We start from the raw sequence: 21,409 nt of genomic DNA on the forward strand, positions 1-21,409 counted from the left end.
CGTGCATTTAATTATGTGAATACATGACGTCCCATTTTTGTTGTACAGTATGTAGCAGAAAAAGCTGACAGGTTTTTCAGCGTTGTCAGATGACAGAAGTGTCAGGTTGTCTTGCAAGATACTACCTACTACATCACATCTTTCACAGCCACGAAACTTGTGTGTCCTACTGTTCCGTTAACAAATGCTCGAGCAGGTGCACCACAAATGAATGTTAATGATTGCAGCTGAGGGAGTACCTCAATACTTATTTGTAATTCAGCACCGGCTGAACCAAGAAGTAAAGATTTCATTTAACGATCATCATCTAATGCCACGGTCTTAGTATACCACTGGACCAATGTTTCCTTGAAAAGCCCAGCCAAACGTGGTAATAATCGTCTTCGGCGATTTTTTACGAAGTGGATCTTTCCTGTATTCCAGCACGTCATGCGGGTATATATGGTTCATTACGAGCTTGACTTCTCCGGAACTAACGCAAAACCACTGTACAACGGAAAATTTTGTCCTTTGTCCAACTGGATCGGCCTCTTGCTGAGGTTGGGACATGGCACGGAATATGCATCAGAGATTTTTAACTCACTTCGTCCGCCCGTTGATTCCACGCTGAACGAAACTCTATATGACTCAAACTTTGAATTTTTAGCATGCTGGGAACTGATTTCTACCAGCGCCGTTGGTCTTGACAGATTTAGGCACTTTCTCACGTCATCACACAAAAGCGTTACTTCGCCGGCGCAATCCAACAGAGTGTAAGTGACATAAGTTTTTTTCTTGGCGATGAATCACTACTGGAACGATAAATAGCAGAGTCAATTTCTGACGAACAGTTGTGATATTCATTTCATTAAATGGCAGATGGCTTTACGATGAATCTTCAAATTTAACCCCATTTCCCTCGGAATTGGTTTTCCTGATTGGAGATGGGGACACGCGAGGGACATCGTGCGTTAAACGATAGTTTCCGCTCTTACATCCATCTATCCCGCACTTATTTTCAACTGCGCAGTCTTTGAGGGCGTGCCCTGATTCCAGACACTTAAAACAAACCTTCTTTTCCTTTACCACTTTTGCTCTTTCTTCCACTAAGCTTTCTTGGAAACTTTTGCAGTCTCTTGTAAAGTGCGGTTTGTCAAACTGGGCGAATTCCTTCTCCACCGACGCTCTTCCAGGTGCCGAGTTCGTGAAGACCTCTTGCTATAGACCCCCCTCCCCCTTAGGGTCTTGGCGGTCATTCAGATGAGTGTTACAAGTAAAAGCACGATCACTGCCGGCTCGAAAACAGCATTCCGCCATGGCGCAGTTGTCGAGCCAGTTATTCAGGTCAATGAGGTCAGGAAGACGATCCATGATGGTGTAGCTGAACTCAGCCCAATTGCTACGGAGAAAATGCGGAAACTTGTCACGACGTGTCCGAAAATCGTTTTCGTCTGACGAAACCTTGATTTTTTGCGATTAAAAAAAAAGCCGTTCACCTATAAGCTTCTCTCGGCTGCGAGGAAATTGTAGGTAGTTACTGTAATAAATGGAAATAAAGGTGCGCTTCTTTTACGGTGAAAACTAACTATAAGTACATTTATAAGTATAAGTTTACTTCAATCAATATTAAAGACTATATACATCTGCTGTCTTGTGCATGAAACTTAAAAAATATTGATTATGATTTATGATTACTATTTTCTTATTTTTTTCTGCCAAAGATGCGGATACAAAAAGAAGGGGATTCCTCGACGAAACAAAAGTTATTAAGTGCATATAATCCAATAATGAACACCGGACCATTACTGTATTCAAACGCTCCAGTGGAAAACTAAATAATGTGTCATGGTGATCAGTATCTAATCTGGTAAGGAAAGTTTCGTGCGTAGGCAACTCGGCATCTGTAACCTAACGTTGAACTATCAGCTGACTAGCCGTTGACTAGACGAACCTACAGAGTATTACTTGGTTTTAACACTTAATTTTGAAGAAGAGTCTCGTTCTGCCAATTGCTTGACATTGTTATACTCCGACCTGTCTCACGCCAATTAGTGGAATTGGATCAGGTTTTAACTATTTGACGCTAGTCACCAAGAGTGTAATGCATGTTTACCCATAAATTTTTGACAATAATATCTCTAAACCAGATTTGTTTGACATTGAAAATGAAATTGTGAACGAAGAAGAAGAATACAAAGGATGTTGCAGTCGAAGGAAATTTTGAACAAGAATCTGGAGTAACAAAGGATGGGTATAATGATGTTGTAGAACAGAACGACAAAAAAGACAAAGTAAAAGAAAAAAATTCCGGCAGCAAAACTTACGGATGTTAAAAAAAAGAAGAGAAATTTTAAAGCTACCAGGATATCCAGAATCGGAAATAAACGGTTTTCTAGCCGCCTTTTATTGACGACTATGATATAATCCTTGACATATTTAACGAATCGGAGGAAGAAGAAGAAGCTCTTCCCCCAGGTCCAGATTTTCCACCTGTTCCAGTTCAGCACCCTGATAACAGGATTTTTCTCAATTTTGATCTTTTGATTTTTCAAACTTTTGTAAAAGAAAATTTAAGTTTCTCACTCGCCATTTTGACTATCTTGTTTCTTTTTAAATAAAATTTTGTTGAAAAATTTCCACCTGCGCATTTTTGTAACGTTTGTTTAAGGAATTCTTGATATTTCATTAAAAAATGAAAACGTAGCATTAGCTAACTTTAGTCACAACTGAACATATTGGAAATGCCACGGAAAGGCAGTTTTTTATTTTCATAGGATATTCAATACATATCTTAACCAAAGGTAATTTAGATTTTTAATATTTACATATATAACAGTCTTTTTACCAGTGTAAATGAGTATAAACCAGTGAGAGAGTGTAAAAACAATTCAACCCCAAGGGTTACAAAAGGTTCCGGCCTAAAAGTGGACTACGGTCTTACGTCCAGGAAAGAACGTAAAAAAGTCGGACCGACCTTAACCTTAACACAATTCAAACGTTGCGTTGTGGTAAAAGATACGATGTTGATTTTCAATTTTAAAAGGGGTGGGAAGCCCACCACAGTTCAGTTCGTATTGCTCATCTTTCTCAAAATACTGATCGCGAACCATACGTCTAAGTTTATAGTGATTGTATTATGTGATCCTGTTTTGTTTGCCTGAAAACCTACTGGTGTGTTCTAATCTACTCTCGTGTTGAATCTGTGATTGATTTCCCCCTTATTGGGAGCCCGCGGGTGAACAGGTGCGGCAAGTGAGCGCTCACCCATGGGACTGGCACTGGGAGATAGACTTATTTAATTGATTAAGCAATCTCCAAGCCTCAGTACTGTTGGTGTAAATTCAATGGGAATTCATCCCACCAAGTAAGAAAGATGGCCCAGACGGACCAGAGTTCTGCGCTACCTTATTGCCCGTCGACTTATCCTGCCTAAGTTTTTATAGGGAGTGCATTTATAGATCTGTGTATTATATAGGGATATTAGTACAGATGTTGATGGTGAGTACTCTCTGCGGAGTCTGGGGAAAGAATCCGCTGTTATACTGCAGAAAATGTTGACGTGGCTAATGCAAATAATAGCAAAAGCTATTAAGTGATGTGCACGTTATTGTCAGTAGATAATGATGATAGACTCTAATTAAGAGAACATATAGTTACCTAAAATGGTTAGCAACAGTTTTAAACCAACTGTTACACATATTAAAAAGTTATTACAACCTTTGTTTCCCTCTCTGGAAAATACACGGTGGAAAACTAATCAATCTTTTTTATTGATCTTATAGATTCCACGAAATCGCATGTTTTGAACTTTTTCAAAAATTAAGATAACTATTATAATTAATCGTTTGTCGTCTGCAAACTTTTACGTAAATCGCTCAGTACGGAACATTGGCATAATTTTGTATGTAACTACTTATAAAATCAATAGCAACTACATCCTATTGGAAGTCGTATTGGTCAACATCTGAAATTTCAGTCAGTCATTCAGAAAGCAGAATCAAGATAACCCACCTCTTGCCTGCCCATCATTCCTGCTCAGTAATTACCCCAGTTATCTGAATCTCGTAACTATCTTTATAGTCCAAATTCCATTACTTAACTTGAAAAAAACATTTGGAAAATCAAATGTGGGTGGGAAGCCTTTCCTATTGACATGTATTTTGAACATCAAATGTAAGGTTTAGTCATTTGTTTCGTTATCCATTTATTTTATTTATTTGTGATATATTTCTACGGTACGGTTGCTTAGTCTAAACCATCAGATTCTTACGAAGGACCTAATCCATGGATTCTGTGTACCAACAAAAAACTAATACGAAACAGTTGACATGGGGAAGGCTATGGATAAGAAAACTTCATATCTACGTGGATAATCCTCTTTATCTCTAAGTGGTCCTATAAGTCCTAATACTATATACCTAATAGCTAATACTATGCTACGATCGTCCATCAAAAGGACGGTGCTCTTGAGGTTTCGAGTTCACCATACTTAAAACATTCATTCTGGATGATTTGTATGTTAAGGAAAAGAGTAACCGTTTCCACAATTCTGGTATTAATGTGTGTGTTTCCCTACGAAAATCCCACAAACAACAGTGAGACCAAATACAAACACTTTTTAGAATGAAAAAATATTATGTCAATGTTCAATTTTTTTGCAAATAAATGTTCGTTCGAAAATTTTTATAATGGTAGTTACCCTGACACATTCACTTGAAAATTACCCGACAATAACAAAATTGTTAACTGGTTGAATGCTTAAAATATCAACAAAAGTGGATGCGTTTATATTACCCACTGCCCGTGTGTCCGTAAATGATTCCTGTCCCCACTTCTACTCATCACAAACCTATTTTGTGTGACTTTTGAATAAAAGGAAGCCCTCCAAGGATCTGTAGGTTGGGAGAAAGGGGAGAATAGGATAGGGAATAATTCGCGTTTTTTTAGGAAGTGAACCTCTCCAAGATCCTCTTCTTCATTAGAATCCTCCCCAGTGATAAATGTCTCCAAATTAAATTCCTCCTATGAGTAAAAATATTTCTCACCGTAGTCACATTCCGCATTGTCTGGCTGGCATTTTTTTGGCTGAAATTGTCTTATTAGAAGGCGCAATAGGATACATTAAGTGGGAATTCCACGTTTAATTATAATTTATTACTTACCTGCTTGGCCAAAAGGTTAACATTTCTTCAAAAATATATCCAAGGTAGGTCATCTAATTGGGAGTAATGGTAAAAATCGAAATTAGGTTTATTTATAATGAATTAAAATAAAAGCAAACAAATTCTTCCTTAAAATATAGATAATTACGGGAGACAAATAAATATTTGAGGCAGAATACTTCCTGGAATTTTAAACGTTCAATTTTTTTACTTTTTTTGTGGGGATTAGTTATCAACTTGAACTGAAGCTGCCCGAAATATATGACGAACTCAAAATAATACATAACTGAAAAATTTCCTTTGGAACAACATTCAACAATGCAGCGAACTGGAAATTAAGGAAAGTCAAATCCATTAGGATTATCATGAAGGGAGCAGGGAGCTATACTATAAGTAGCAAGCTCACAAACATTATTTATTTTATTATTTGGAAGTGCATTACATTTTGATAGTAGGGCAAAATGTTTCCCGGATTTGTAAAATTTGTAAATTTTTTAATAAGAAAAAACTTCCGTGGATATGAGAAATTTCCAGTCGAAATAAAAAATTTTAAATAAATATGGCGATATTTGTTTTAAATTATAAATTAGCAGCCTGTGCTGCACTCCTTGTCAAATATTTATCAATCTTGCTGTCAATTTTGCTTACAATATTTTATCTTCCTTCATAGCACGCGATTCATTTCGATTACGAGACCATCTCCTTCAGGAGTAAGATCGTACTTTTCTAAAAATTATCTTACCTTTAAACCTTTTACATATTTGCTTAGTTCTAACCTTGTTTTTATTATTTTTCTTTGCTTTCATGATCCTCTTTTATCATAGGCTGCATCATTGTTAAGAAAACCAAACCTATAAATGATTCAATTATCTTATAGCTTCTAAGCTATAAAGCAGCCGCTATACAATCTGCTCGACGAAAAAGTCTCAGTAAGTTGAAACAGAGGCAAGGGGACAACTCCCGGACCCAATTCTGTAAACTTGAAAGACTCGTCGAAACTTATCTTTGAGAACAGTGAAGATGTGTTTATAAAGGATCAACCTATATCCAATTCCAGTCGTGACTTCGCCACAAGCACCTACAGCTCCATCCCAGGCAAAGCCACTCCAACTATTAGCAATATTGGAAGCTAAAACCTCGGCACCGATCCAGCCGAGGGATTAGCCCCATCAAACTTATGCCATCGACTTGGCATCTAGAGACTTGGAGCTTGAACCTGAGACCTCATCTTAAAACTAAAACGTTTGGCCCTGCAAGTAAGTAAATAAGTAAATTACAATTAATATGTGGAAATCCAACATATTCCACTTTTTCTTTTAGGGCCCCAGATTGCATGAATGTTACCTCCAATGCCCTGACATAGGAATGTGAAGAATCTTGGAATAGAAGGTAATAGAAGAAAACAAAAGTATGATAAATATTTCAATAATTAACTTTTCTTTTTTACAATGTAACCCTCTTAAAAATTTTTAGTTTTCTAGAGAGGCTTAGGACAATTCACAGTAGGAATACATGGATCCAGAGGAAGAAAAGGATTCGAAATTCGAATGAAGATCTAGGGTTATGTGATTACACAGATCACAGTCTGATTCCAAGGAATCGCTCTCTGATTCTTCTGAGGAAGATGAGGAAGAGGAAGAGAAAGAAAATGAGTAAGAACAAGATAAAAAATCTGAAGGTTTAAAGGAAGCCATTCAAGCAAACAATCTACAATTGCAAAAAGGGGCCCGCAATGGAGGATACACAAACAATTAAAAAGGAAGAAGACCAAGGAAGACCTGAAATCACTTCCAGAAGAGATGAGTACACACTGCAATACTGGTAATTCACCAGTACCAATTAACAATCTTGAATTGGATTGGATTGAATACTATGAAATAAAATTTCATCTTGTCTTTCTCCCCAAGAAAAGTCATCAACAAAATTCTAAAAAAAAACTTTTTTATTTCGTCTATTTTTTCCCTGTTGGTCCCACCCTGCCACATTGGGCATATACATTCACATTTTTTGTATTACATTCCCAGGGTAAAATTGATGAAAACAGTAACTTGCATGAATGTGCTTGAGGTGGTAACCGACAAATCCTTTGTATGTTACTGTTGCTAAGCTGATGAAGGCTGCTGACAGCTGACTAGTTTTGGTAGTAGCGATGGTAGTGGTACTATAGATAGTCGTGATTAAAATGGAGGCTTGTCGTCCAATTGATGTTATAATCGGACTAAGTGTAACCGTAGGTCTTATTGCACGTGCAGACAACCCCAGTGGCGACAGAGAACTAAGTGTAACCTACGGTTATACTTAGTTCGAGTCACGTAGTACACTTACTTATTACGAGTACAAACATCCCCAGTGGCGACAGAGAAAGTGGCAACCATGGCCGCCGTAACACTCACTCAGTGATACGGTGGAAATGGGGAGTTTCATAACTCCTTGACAATGATAAAGACGGAAACGGGATGAATGCTGACAGACACGCCATGATCGATGATGAACTTGACGAAATTTCTACAGCACTGACACTCAACGTTCAAATCCGTTATGAGAGTCGACTCCAAAGAAAAACTTGTGTGGAAGCAGATATCAAAAAACAATTTAAAAAATAACGCTTTTTCAATTTGGCGATTCGAACGACCCTCTCGGTCCGACAGTCGTTGAGCAACTGAGGTGAACATATTCAAACGATCTCGGCATCCTTTCTCTGCAGTTGCCATGGCGTACTCGACACGAAGAATGAAAGGGAAGGAAGCGACGGTAAGCAGAACACCTTTTTTACCGAGGGAAGAAAAAAAACAATTGACATTTCCTTCGTTTTTCAAAAACAACAGGATTGACTGAAATCAAAAAATAATATCTTCTTTTGTTTTTTATTGATAGGGATTGACTAAGGGCAGCGACAGTTGGTCATTTGGCGAGTTGGTCCAGGTTGTTCTCTCGCACTACCACGCCTGTCGTTTCGTGTTTGTTGACGGTGATAAACATGACCGAGCCAAACAGAGAGAAAACGACATTGTGGAAAATGGTGTGTGAAACCCCGACGACGGAGGGAATTCATGATGTTTTTGGATAAAAATTTTAATACTATCTTTTTCCATTGTGAATCAATTTTATATGAAAAATTGGATTTGGGAAAAAGAGACAAAAGAGGAGAACTATGTAGAGGAGTTTTCTTGCAGAGAAAACATGGGGGGGGGGGGGGGTAATGTAAAGAAATTTGTTCTTCAACGGTATCAGCGCCAGCTCTGTCAAAATCTCATTTATTAAAATGCTCTGCGATAGGTCTACGTAAGCAAGAAATCCAAAGGAGGGTCACCCAAGAAAGATGATTTGAGTTCGGCGGGCAAATCTGCACAAAAACATCACTCAAAACCCTCGAGACCATCCAAGACTCACCCTAAAGATTCCAGAATTGGAATGGAAACCAAAGGAAACGTAGGAAAGGCATCAAAAGAAGTTACGCAACACCGAAAATCTCGGAATATTTCTTCGGAGGAGGAAGAAGATGAAACAAGCTTATTAAAGAAAATCTCTATGAAGGAAACTGACGCGGAAATATTGAATCCGCTTGTGAAGTCCGGTCCTTTTAACGAAAAAGAAAGAGGAACTGAACCAAGGATTAAGTATCCACCCACCAAGAAAGTAAAATTTTCTCTCGCTACTGTTGATGATTCATCTAGTAAGGAAACGGATAACCAATCAGCGGAACATGAAGCAATTCTAACCTCACCGTGCCAGCAACAGACTGTCCTGTCTACCCAGCAACCGGCAAAAACAGTTCCCAAGCCATCTGAACGTCTAAAACGTCTTCCTCCGAAAACTATTGAACATCCCGTCGATAAGGTTGCATTAATTAACGACTTAATCTACAGGATAATTAACTGGAAATATGACTGGATTGAAGTAACTATTTACATTTTTGTGTTAAAAATTCGGTTTAACTAAAGTATTTTAAATAGGGATCAAACATGTTTAAGGATGAGACGTTTCCAATTCTGAATGCAGTACAAGGAAAGGGTTATAAAAGTCTTCCAGAGCTCTCGCTGATACCAGTTGGTTCAGCGTATTCCACTCTAGAAGATTACTGTAGCACTTTCACCTCTCTTATTCTCCACGAGGTATGGGCTACTCTTTGTGAGAATGTGGGGACAGGCGAATCCCAATCGTTAACTTCGTTGATCCACCCGGACCCTACGTTTTGCAATGGCTTCACTCTTCTTCGGTGTGAAGCTCTGTCGCCTACAAGAATAACAAATATGGACCTCTTTTCCATCACATTCAATACTTCACGCCAGAAACCCCCTAAGAAAATTTTTGCTGTTGCCGAACACGTGAGATACCGGAGCTGGGAGATTGGTGAAATTGATCCACGCCTGTTAAAAACTTGTCAGGACCCTAACATTCCCATTACATCGTTCGTTTTGCGGATTTTAATGTATCATGTCCCTCCAAACCTGGGCAGTATTTTCACTGTCACTAGAATATCACGACTTAACACGGTCTTTAAACAAATAATTCAAATCGCCGAGTTAGCTCGTTCCCCATTATGCGAAGTTATCCTTCATCCCAGCGATTATGAAGATGCATTCAAGTTGGACGCAGTGCTGGATGATAATCATGCTTTTTTGAATCCTATTCAATATAAAGCTGTGGCGTCTATAACAAAGGAAGTAAGCTCAGCAGAACGTGAACCCAAAGTTGCCCTTTTACAGGGACCCCCAGGTTAGATATTTTGTCCTCGGTTGTCTTTTTTTAAAATTTAAATGTCCTAATATGCACTTTTCATATAGGTACTGGAAAAACGCGCGTCATTGTGGAAATGATTAAACGCGTGAGGTGTATGCAGTACGAAACAACCGGCTGCTACCCATGCATTCTAGTATGTGCACCTTCTAACAACGCAATTGATGAGATAGCAAATCGCCTTATGAACGAAATTGATTCGAAATACGACAGTAAGTTAATTGTAATTAAATATGATCTGTTCGCAATCTTTATTATTGTGTTTTCCATTACAGTTGTACGCATTGGTGTGCCAGCGACCATGAATCCTGACGTTGTTAGAATTTCTCTTGATAAATTATCGGGGGAAAAACTACGAGATGATGCTGCTAAAACAACTTCCTCGGAAAGTAGACATCTTTTAACTTTGAAAGCCGAATCAAATACTCTCCAGAGAAAAAAGAAAAAATTAGTAGCTGCAATTCTTAATGCTAACAAGGTTGTTTTTTGTTTTGTTTTTTAATTTATTTTCAAGACTTGTGCAGTTAATAATGTTTCTTTGTTATAGAATGGATCTTCAGATGAAGCTCAGATGATTGAAAAAAATTGGCAAAGCTACAAGTTGATATTGACAAAGTGGAAAGGTCTTATCAAGATCGCTTTCTGACCCACCTCGAGTTACTGAACACTCAAAACAATCTTCGTGCGATGCGACAAAAAGTGCTGTCTCAAGCAAACATTATTTGCTCGACGCTCAATTCCTGTCGCAGTAAAGAAATAAAGCAGCTTTTTCTTGAGTAATAACTATTAATGCTCCTAATGTTGTTATAAATTTATGTTTCTTTAATTTTTATAAGGCCAGCGTCTAGCAAACGATTTCTCTGTTGCATAATCGACGAATCGTTCCAATGTACCGAGCCAGAATCTCTCATGCCGCTCGCCTTCGGAATGAGCAAGCTTGTGTGTTGGAACAAGGATGTCAACTTTAGTATTCAAGGTAAATAATTCCGGAATTTAAATATTCTCCCCTTTGATTATTGACGTCTGTGAATAGCTAATGAACTATTTTGGTTACTTTTCATTAACAGATGTGCCAGGCTCACCTGAAGACATTTCAGTTCATGATATATTCCAAGATTCCTGCGTTCTCAAGTGGAAGAAGCCAAAGGATGACGGTGGTATGCCCATTGTCAACTATATCATCGAGCGCCAGGACTTGTCTGTCAAGGGTGAGTGTCACTTTTGTGGTCGTTAATTGACTATTTGCAATCGTCATACTTGATCATTTCTTTCCAACAGGTGGATGGAATCCGGTTGGTGAATCCCCAGTCAATCAGCCTCTATCTTTCAAGTGTGAAAGATTAATCAACAAGAAAGAATACAAATTCCGTGTTGTGGCTGTAAACAAGATGAGAAATTCAGAGCCGGTCTATTTCCCAAAGTTTTCCTTGCCAAAGATCCTTGGGGTAAGGTTCAAGAGTGGATTTGAATCTTCACTTTACTCACATTTGGTATTTTAAATAACAGATGAACCAGGGAAACCAGGCAATGCTGAAGTCGTCGACAGGGATGCTGATCACGCAGATATTACATGGACTAAGCCTGAAAATGACGGAGGTTCTCCGATCACTGGCTATGTCATTGAATATAAGGTGAGTCTTTGTGAGAATGTGGGGACAGGTGAATCCCAATCTTTAACTTCGTTGATCCACCCGGACCCTACGTTTTGCAATGGCTTCGCTCTTCTTCGATGCTAGAATGTGAAGTTGACGAGGATGACGCGGGAGTGATCTGGAAGAAGGACGGTGAAGTCTTCAAACCAACAGATAAAAAGTTTGTTTTCAAATAAGAAACTCTCAACGAAACGGTCGATTTTATTAACATGTGTGGTTTAACAGGATTCAGATCCAAGAAGAGGGCAAAAAGCGTCGCTTATTTTTCAAAGAGATCAAAATGAACGATGCTGGACACTACACTTCCCATACCAACGCAGACGAAACCAATTCAGAGGTTACCGTTGGTTGTAAGTTTCTTTTTTTAATTTGTTCAATTTTTGCATCCGATACAACCGACTCAAAACACACGTCTTTAACGAAAAAAAAACTTAGTTTCACGCTATTTTCACGACAGTTCACAGCCGTTTCTCCTGTTCCCAGAATTCCCACCGTAACTCTGAACAACTTTACAGGATTTCTTGATTTAACAAACATGGATTACGCAGAGTAGTACGGGTAACTTTCGCAAATTCTTAAAATGTTTTAATAAACACTAATCTTTATGTTTATAGCACACCAGGATATAATATTAGGTTGCCGAATATAGGTCGCCTTATGTGGTAGGCAACTTATGTCCAACTATGGTTGGAGCTGGGAGTTTCCACTTCTTGAGGGTCTATGGGCAGATCTACTTCATGCTGAATGTTACACGAGCGTTCTACGAGCATTACCTAAAAAGAAGCCTCTGCTTGCCTCCTTTTTCCAACAATTATAGCTTTAACTTTTTAACATTTATTTATTTGACAAGATACAGCCATTGGTTTATAGGGATGACTAATAAGTCTGATGATGAGTTTGGGGAGATTGATTCTAGAAGACACCAAAGGTTCAGAAGAGGATGAATGTTCAGACGAGGATGAGGAAAGCGGTAAGGATGAGCAAAGTAACTAATAGTAACAGATTATTATAGGATTAACTGGTAAGGATATGAATTGAACAAGAAGATAAAGACGATGGTCCGCAGCAGAATGAAAATGACCAATGAGATGAGGAAGGTCAGGGACCTCAGAAAAAATCTAACCAATAAATTATGTCTGTCAGAGACAAACAAGCAGACAGCCAAAGAGTAAAAGGCAAATCCCCCAAAGTCCTATCGTCTTTAAAAAAAAAGTCTGCTTGCACGTGCATAGTTGAACGTGTACACGAGAGCCTGCTTGTTTCACTAATCCATTTTCAGAATGGCCGTCGGTTATGAACTACAAGAAATTATCAATCCCAGTTGTTGAATGGATGGACTGACGGATGATCTGACAGGGTCCGTTAATGACAAGCTGTTCTCTCCGGTGTTCTCTCGTTTACCCATCGGCTTATAGGCCTACTCCCAGATCATCAAAATAGATTTTACAATTTAAAAAGGTCAAAACGTAGGCCTATAGAAAAATAAAAGGATAAATCATAAATTTATATTATGATTCGTCAAACACGTATGTCGTTTCGCTTTCCTCTGAAGAAAGGAACAAGACAGGGAAAAAAGGAAATACGATGTATGTGTCAGACGAACAGTTTTTTGGGATTTGCTTCCATCACTTTTTTTTTACTTGCTCATATAGCCGCGTAGCATAAAGGGACCAAAAAGAAACACTGGAGTGGAAATCAAATGCCAAGCGAAATAAATTCTTGCAAGAAAAAAAGAAAATCGCGTCCCGCTGACTTTGGACTAGCACGCAAAAAGGATCACTATCTTTGTATCTTTCATATGTGCGATGACCGTGAGCCTTCAAGATCTTTCAAGTCACGCCGGCGCGTATTGATTGAGTTGAAGAGGAGAAAAAAAACAGCTATACGACGTGTTGCGGCTCGAGGAACCGCAAGAACGAGTTGGCAACGCTTTTTTTTGGGGGGGGGGGGGCGTTTTGGGGTGATAGGAGACGTTTTTTCTGGGACTTGAAGATGCTGGGATTGAAGGGATGCTGTTTAGAAACCATCTCCCTCGCGTTCCTAGTGGATGACAGACGAAGCTACGCTTTCCTGGCCTTCACTTTAGACCGGGGGACATACTGTAGGCCTTTTCATATAGTGTAGTAGCCGGCAATATGAAGCCCGAGGTGTAGAGAACTCGTATGCTTCGTCTGTCATCCGCTAGGAACGCGAGGGAGAGTCATAAAAAATGGCGACTAGGCTGGGTGGGAAACTGGTCAAAATTACACTTTACTAGATTGGGAATAACTCAGCCAATCTAATCCGGAATGTAAATTCCTTTTGGATTGGTGTTAAGGGATGGCCGAGCAAACTTTTGGTTGAATTTGTTGTTTTTTTAAGGTTAGCATTTACCCAAAAAGCGATGCCAAAGACCCCCCAAAATTGTTAAAATTTGAAAAAACTCAAACTTTAACATTAAATATCTCCCGAACCGCAGGGAATATTTAAATTCTGCAAAAACAGGTGAATCCGGAGTAAAAAACTGGATATGCCTGAATTATTTCAGATTTTTAGGTCCCATAGCGGAATGGGAAAAATAAGGGGGGTCCATGGATTTGGTGCACTTGAGTGGTGGATTGCTTGTTAATAGCATTAATTTTAAATTGATTAATTTTGTGAAAACAGTACTAGAGAAGAATGCTAATCCTGGGACTTTTACTATACTACGCAATTTCAAAATGGCGAATTGTGCAATATTATTTCAAAGTGGCGAATTGCGCAATATTATTTCAAATGGCGAATTGCGCAGTATTATTTCAAAATGGCGAATTCCGCAATATTATTTCAAATGGCGAATTGTGCAATATTAAAGTTTTATAAAATTTCAATGACCCGAATTGATTACAACCAAAATTTCAGAAAATATTTGAAAAATGTCATGCTGCGTATCGGTTTTATTGAAAAAATGAAAAGTCATAATAAAACTGCTGATTAACAGATTGGGTAAAGTACCTAATTCGGGACAGGCCCGAAAATTTCTTATTTGGGACGAAATAACATTTTTCAGTTTAAAACAAAAACTAACCCGAGTTTCGATAAGAAAAGTTGCTGAAATTAAAGAAAATGAACGGATCTACGTTTATATACAACTATGTCAATGTAGCTGTACAAATTTTAAAGATATGACAAAAAATATATTGGGAAAAAGGACTTAGAAAAAAGCTAGATTTGGGACGTTTGCAATCTTGCAATATTAAGATATTTAGGGGTTATTTTGAGCTGAATTTAGTCTTAAAATAAAGAGCTCGACAGAATCTTTAGATTCAATGCATAGAAATGCAAGAAAAATAAAGAAATTTCCATCAAATCGAACTTGAAGCTTGCTGGCGATAAATCCCATAACACAAAATCGGGACACCCAAGTACACAAAATCGGGACAGTATAATGTACGCAAGATGGCACTAGTTGAACTGTCAAAATCAGGGTTTTACTATCTAACTTCTAAGTTCCGTCCTGGACGACACTTATTGTGAGGTCGAATATTGATGATGAAAGTTTTTTTCATTACGTCTTTTATGATTTTGTATAAGAGTCTTGCCCCTAATTGTTAATTCTATATAATTTTGTTAAGACACTTTCCAAAAAATTCTTGTGGCACAGTGGGTTGAGTGACTCTACTAAGAATCGCATTTATAAACTCTCAGTCGTGGGTTCAAATCCAAGGCATTTTTGATATTATTTCGGAAATCGCCTCAGGGCTGTCCCGAATTTACAGCACAGTAAGGATACCCGTAAAATTAATTCTGCGTGTTCTATCCTACGATTTGCATCATACATTGAAGAGATCGCCCTATTCTTGTATGTTCCCATGGCTCAGTGGATAAAGTGGCTGCCTGGGAATCGGATTATCTTTCTTGGTCGTTGGTTCGAATCTCGGGTAAGGCATTTTTTGAGATATTTCGAATATCGCCTCAGGGCTGTCCCGAATTTATAGCACAGTAAGGATACCCGTAAAATAAATTTGACGGTCATTTCCCTTTGGTTTTCATCATCTGTCGAAGAGTTCATCACATATTGACGTATGTCGATGGCACAGTGGGTTCAGTCGCTGGCTGGGAACCACGTTATACTTTTGATTATTGGTTCAAATCCCAGGAAAGGTATTTTTAAAATTATTTCGAAAAACGCCTTAGGGCTGTCCCGAATTTATAGCACAGTAAGGATACCCGTAAAATTAATTCGACGGCCACTTCTCATTGGTTTTTATCTTACATAGAAGAGTTCGAACAATATCGATAAGTTGTATTGGCACAATGGTTTAGTGGCTGGTTCTAACGCAAGCTTTAGTAATCGATTATGGGTTCGAATCCTGTTACCAGCATTTTTTGAATTATTTCGGATATCGCCCAAGGGGTGTCCCGAATTTATAACACAGGGGTTAGCTAAAAGCCATAGCCATAGCCAGTAGTGTACCCGTATGTAAAAATAATTCGACAGGCAACATAATCTCCCCGATGTAGAAGACTTTCGTTGTTCTCATGGCTCAACGGGTTAATTGCTGACATAGATGACATTTTCATTGAATGTCGTTTTCAGCCCCGTGTTCAAATTCAGAAGATAATTTCGATAGACTTCAGATTGAAATATTTTTTAAAAATAACCAAAGTAAGATTCGAACACAGAACCAAACCAAAAATTTCGTAAGAGACAGGCACTAAACCACTGTGTCAATACAACCGACTTTCGTCGGTTCGAACTCTTTTATGTTAGATAAAAACCAATGAGAAGTGACCGTCGAATTAATTTTACGGGTATCCTTACTGTGCTATAAATTCGGGACAGCCCTAAGGCGTTTTTCGAAATAATTTTAAAAATACCTTTCCTGGGATTTGAACCAATAATTAAAAGCATAACGTGGTTCCAAGCCAACGACTGAACCCACTGTGCCATCGGAATACGACAATATGTGATGAACTCTTCAACAGGTGATGAAAACCAAAGGGAAATGACCGTCAAATTTATTTTACGGGTATCCTTACTGTGCTATAAATTCGGGACAGCCCTGAGGCGATATTCGAAATATTTTAAAAAATGCCTTTCCTGGGATTTGAAACATGAACAAAAAACGGTAACGGTTTCGTTATCCGTCACTCAATCCAACGTGCCATGAAACACTGTCGAAAATGATCTCTTGTGTAATACCGTTGACAATAGTTGTGCAATTCGGAATAAGAGGGATGCTGACAGTCAAATATGTTGATTAACGTTTATTCATATAAAGACACTTTTAGATGTGAAGGGAGTCGAACCCTAACCTGTTGTACGTGAGATTGATAGGTCAACATGCTATCCGTAAGACCAATCGTGTGTTTTGATTTCTGTTTTCATTACTGTCAAAAAGTGGTTGTTGCTACACAACCAACGGTAGATGGCGCTGGCGACTGTCCCGCATTTGGTTTCTTTGTCCCATACTTTTTATCGGTGTCCCGACTTAGGAAGGTGTTCGGCCTATACTAAAGCATGCGAAACGGCAATAGCCAAAAAGTGTCCCGAATTAGGAACAATACCCTTCAATTTAACAATGATTACAATCAAGTTAATATGAAGTGTTATGGAACTGCAAAAAGCCATCTGTGTAGTGTTCCGAGAACTAATGGTACCCATGTAAACCACATATGACAGCTGCAGTCAAAGCAGACGGATTTTAAAGATAAAAACGGAGAAAATCTCTGTCAGAGTTTGAACATTGACACTAATAATAATAAACGGACAGAAATTGATATGATAAAACAATAGTTACGTGGTTAATAAAGTATACACATCGGTTAATGAGATTTGGTTCACAACTATTAGCTTGAGACAATAACCCTCAGCCTGAAATGACTAGCAAGAAATCTACAGGAAAATTAGAAATAGATGTGCAGAAACTACGAGATGAAGGGAATTGGAAAAAGTTAATCGAATTAACAGAAGGTGGAAAAATTGGAATTAATGGTAAGTTATCTTTTTGAACAAGTTTGCATCTGATCAAACTAATGATTTTGCTTGATATGTTGCAGATCAATTGGGTAATTTTCTACTCGGAGAAGCCAAACTGGAGCAATATCTAGAAGAACATATGCCATATGATGCGTCCAGTGATGCGATTGCTGCATCCAAAACTGGATTGAGTGAAGCAAAGCAATTTTTGACTCTATCAGCGGGAATAGAAGGATCTAGGACGACAGGGTCTATGGATGCTCAACTGTTATTGGCAAAATTACATTTTGCATGTGGTAAACAATGCACAGTTAAAATTTTATTTTTGAGCTTTTGTGTTTTCATTAAAAAAAATTGTCAATTTAGGAGAATACAATGAAGCTTTGCAGTTCTTGTCTGAGGCAGGCCTGGATCAGCTGACTGAGAAGCCTCTACCTGTCCGCAGTCTCAAAATCATTGCTGAATCTTTTGCTGTGCAAGCATTAGCTTTAGAAAAGATTCCTGTTGGAACCTCATTTGGGAAAACACCTGAAAGCAAAGAACAACAACTTCTCAAAAGTATGGAAACAGCTGGTGACATTGCACTGTTGTATTTACAAGAGCAAGATAAATTACAGGGTGGGTTAAAAATATGCTGCTGTGGAGGATTTTGCTGCTTAAGTTCATAAATTTTTTTATGACTTTTTTAGGTCAAAGTAATTGGAGTATTGCAACATCAGGATCAAATTCACCTCTACCCCCTTTAAATGAACAGAGAATAGGAATGCTTCTTGAAACAGCATTGCTTAGGGCTCCTTTGATTCACATCAAAGCTCAGAAGTGGAGTGAAGCGATTGCCAGATACCGCACCGTTTTACGCGCCATGGAATCATCTGCAACTCAGACACTGCGTTTGACTTTTGCGAGACAATTGGCAGAGGTTTTACTACGCAAAATGTGCCAAGTACTACGAATTCTTTTACTGATTTGATTCGAGTCTTTTCTTCAAACGGTTTTAAATCCTTATTCAGGGAAATTATTGGGCTGTAAGCTCAGCAAAAGGTCCAAACAGTCACTGGAAATCGAAATACTACACTGGTTCTAGCCTATTTTCGCCGCGCGATGTAAACGAAGAAGTTTTTCTTCTTCTGCTCTTGAGCGAGGCTATGGCGGTCCGAGATGCGGTCTTGAGCCAATCGCCCGAATTTCGTGATCTCCGCAAAGCCTCGATGCGAAACGCAACCGTCGTGTACGATTTGTTAATCGTTTGTTGCATTCAGCACGGGCAGACTGCCATGCTGTGCGAGTCGCTGGAGCGAGCTTTGAAATTCTCCTTCGAGGATGCGCATATTTGGTCGCAATTTTCCTATTCACTAATTGCTGCAGGGAAATTCAACAAAGCCGTTCTGGTTTTAAAGGTTTGTCAATCAATCGACCCATCTTATTCAATCGTGAAAAATTTACCCGTCCATCTTTTCAACGCAGGAAGTTGCACGATTATGTCCGAGCAATCCTCTCCCTTGTTTAATGGCAGCCAAGGTGTGCCTGGAACATCTCAATCTTATTGATGATGGGTTCAATCTGGCCACGGAGGCAGTCCGACGAGCGGTGAAACAGGATTCTAATATCAGTTCCAGGTGACTTGATTTGTTTTGATGCTGTTGTAACAAATGGTAAATTGTACTAATAGCTGTGCTGTTTAATTTCCCTTACAGAGCGTGCTTGATAAGAGGAGTTGCATGTTTTATCAAGTGGCGCCAGAGTCGGATTCAACCGCTGAAGCAAAACTGGATGACGGAATGTCTAAAATCGCTGCGTGAGTCGGCCGACCACGATCCCCATGATCACCTGGTTCATTTTTACTTGGCCCTAACGCACTCCTTCTGCCGGCAAGTGACTCAAGCTCTAACCGAAGTGCGGATGGCTCTGCGTTTGCGTGGAGAGCACCTCCCGTCTTTGCTTCTCCTTTCGCTTCTGCTTTCCACCTCAGCTGCATCACCGTCGTCGCAAATTTCTTCTTCTTCCGCCGCTAATGGTGATGACGAGGAGGAATCGCATGTGAATCAGTGCCAAGGAGCGCTCTCGTTGGCGGAAGCTACCCTGGAAGAATACCCAAACAATTTCGACTTGCTCTATATCAAAACGCTGTTGGAAGAACGTTGTTTCGGTGGCGAAGTTGCGCTCGGCACCGCCAAACACATGGTTTGTTATCTTTTATGTAAATAATTTTTATGTAAATAAAACCATGTTTTGTTTTTGTTAGCTGGCTTTGTGGAAGCAACTTTACGAGGATTCGTCATCGGGTGGGCCGGTGGCCAGTGAGAGCAATCCAAACAACGTCAGTCACAGTTACAGCAACTACGATACTAGAAGCCTCGCAATGAGTGCTATTTCGGCCCAACATATTTCCAATGACGCCAATGAGCGTGAAAGTAAGGCATATCATAATCTCAAGTTTCAACTTATTTTAATTGCGTTTGTTGGGTATTTAGTTTAACAATGAGGAGATTTGAAATAAATCCTGACTTTTCTTAGGTTCAATTTACGCCCAGTCAGTAGCTGCGGCCCGTGCCGAACAGGCGTTGTCGGACGTGACGTCATCTATGTGTTCCAGTTTGCCTAAGCCGGGTCCGGCTTGGCACGTTCAGCTTAAAATTTGGCTTTTGACCGGAGAGTTGTACGTCAGGCTAGGAAAATGTGAAGAGGCACTCGCTTGTGCCCAGGAGGCTGCACTTTTAAGTCCCGCCTCTCACCACGTCATGTACCTGGTACTAAAAACAATTTAATTCTTTTTCTTATTTTGTCTTTTAATTTGGGTTTTATTTTTTTATTTCACTTTTCCTCCCTTAGCGTGGCCTCATTCATGAATCAAAGAACGAGTTCGCAGAAGCCAATACGTATTTTAAGAACGCTACGTCATTGAGCCCATTTCACATTCCCAGTCTTCAACATCTTGTTAGTGAAGATAGACTTTTATATTATGTTATCATATTGAACATTCTCGTGAGCTTTTATTTTCATCGTATTTTTATCTGTCAACTTAGGGTCTCTGTGTCCACTACCTAGGCAGTCATCGTTTAGCTGAAAAAACACTCAGGGAAACTGTTCGCCTCGACCCTGTTGCTGAGAACTCTTGGTAATTATTTGCAGATCGGTTATATCCAGGTTATATCAGACTAATGCATTAGCTCTGCGACATATCAAGTTTGTCGTAAATTTTGTTTATTAAGTAACCGTAAAGATCTCCTCCTACCCTAAAACACGTGGGTTTCTAATTTTTACTTGCACCAGGACAGGAGACGATGATTTGTTTAATTGGCCTTTAATTTTGAAATGGAAAGCAATATTAAAATCTTTGAAAATGTTTTGAGATCTGCGATCTTGTTATTTTAACCTTTTGTACTGAGTCGCTAGAATAAGTTGGTTGCGGACGCCCACTAAAATAAAATTAATTACGTTTTTTTTTAAATATTATTCTAGGTATAACTTGGGAAAAGTTTTGGAAGCCATGGGAGACTACGACTTGGCGGCGCGTAGCTACTCTACGGCATTGGAAGTCCAAAAAAGTAGTCCTGTTGCCCCTTTTAGTGCTGTTCCATTGTGTTTTGAATAAAGTAAATTCAATGCTTGTTGACATTTTCTTCTAATTGTTACATTTTTGTTTCTTTCAATCGTAGAATACATTATTACCTGTTTCATGTATCAATTTTTATTAGGCTACTATGTATTTTGGAAGACTACTCAGTGATTAGTCTCTTGGTACGGTGGGATTTCCAACAATATCGTTGTCCGTTGATTTGTTGATTCTAAATTCATATTGAATTGTTCCCATCAGGTACTTTGTTAATCAGAGAAAAAATCTACTCAGGTCAGTAAATTTCCACTAGAAAAAAAAAATCTTTACCATAGAGAAGAGTTTGTGGTGAATGGACTGAAGTCTAATCATATTTAGTTTTAGA

At 38.8% G+C, this 21,409-nt stretch overlaps 1 protein-coding gene across 1 annotated transcript; it reads left to right on the forward strand.

Moving 5' to 3' along the window:
* Positions 1-17,173: 17,173 nt before the first annotated feature.
* LOC124341810 (tetratricopeptide repeat protein 7B-like) lies at positions 17,174-21,152 on the forward strand. The gene is made up of 12 exons (XM_046794759.1): positions 17,174-17,486; positions 17,552-17,767; positions 17,838-18,089; positions 18,161-18,414; positions 18,482-18,868; positions 18,936-19,087; positions 19,166-19,652; positions 19,714-19,882; positions 19,986-20,218; positions 20,301-20,405; positions 20,495-20,586; positions 20,931-21,152. Exons 1-12 carry the CDS (start codon positions 17,372-17,374, stop codon positions 21,061-21,063), a joined length of 2,595 nt encoding a protein of 864 aa, XP_046650715.1. The 5' UTR covers positions 17,174-17,371; the 3' UTR covers positions 21,064-21,152.
* Positions 21,153-21,409: the final 257 nt, after the last annotated feature.

This window comes from Daphnia pulicaria, chromosome 6, assembly GCF_021234035.1.
Source record: "Daphnia pulicaria isolate SC F1-1A chromosome 6, SC_F0-13Bv2, whole genome shotgun sequence".
Lineage (NCBI taxonomy): Eukaryota > Metazoa > Arthropoda > Branchiopoda > Diplostraca > Daphniidae > Daphnia > Daphnia pulicaria.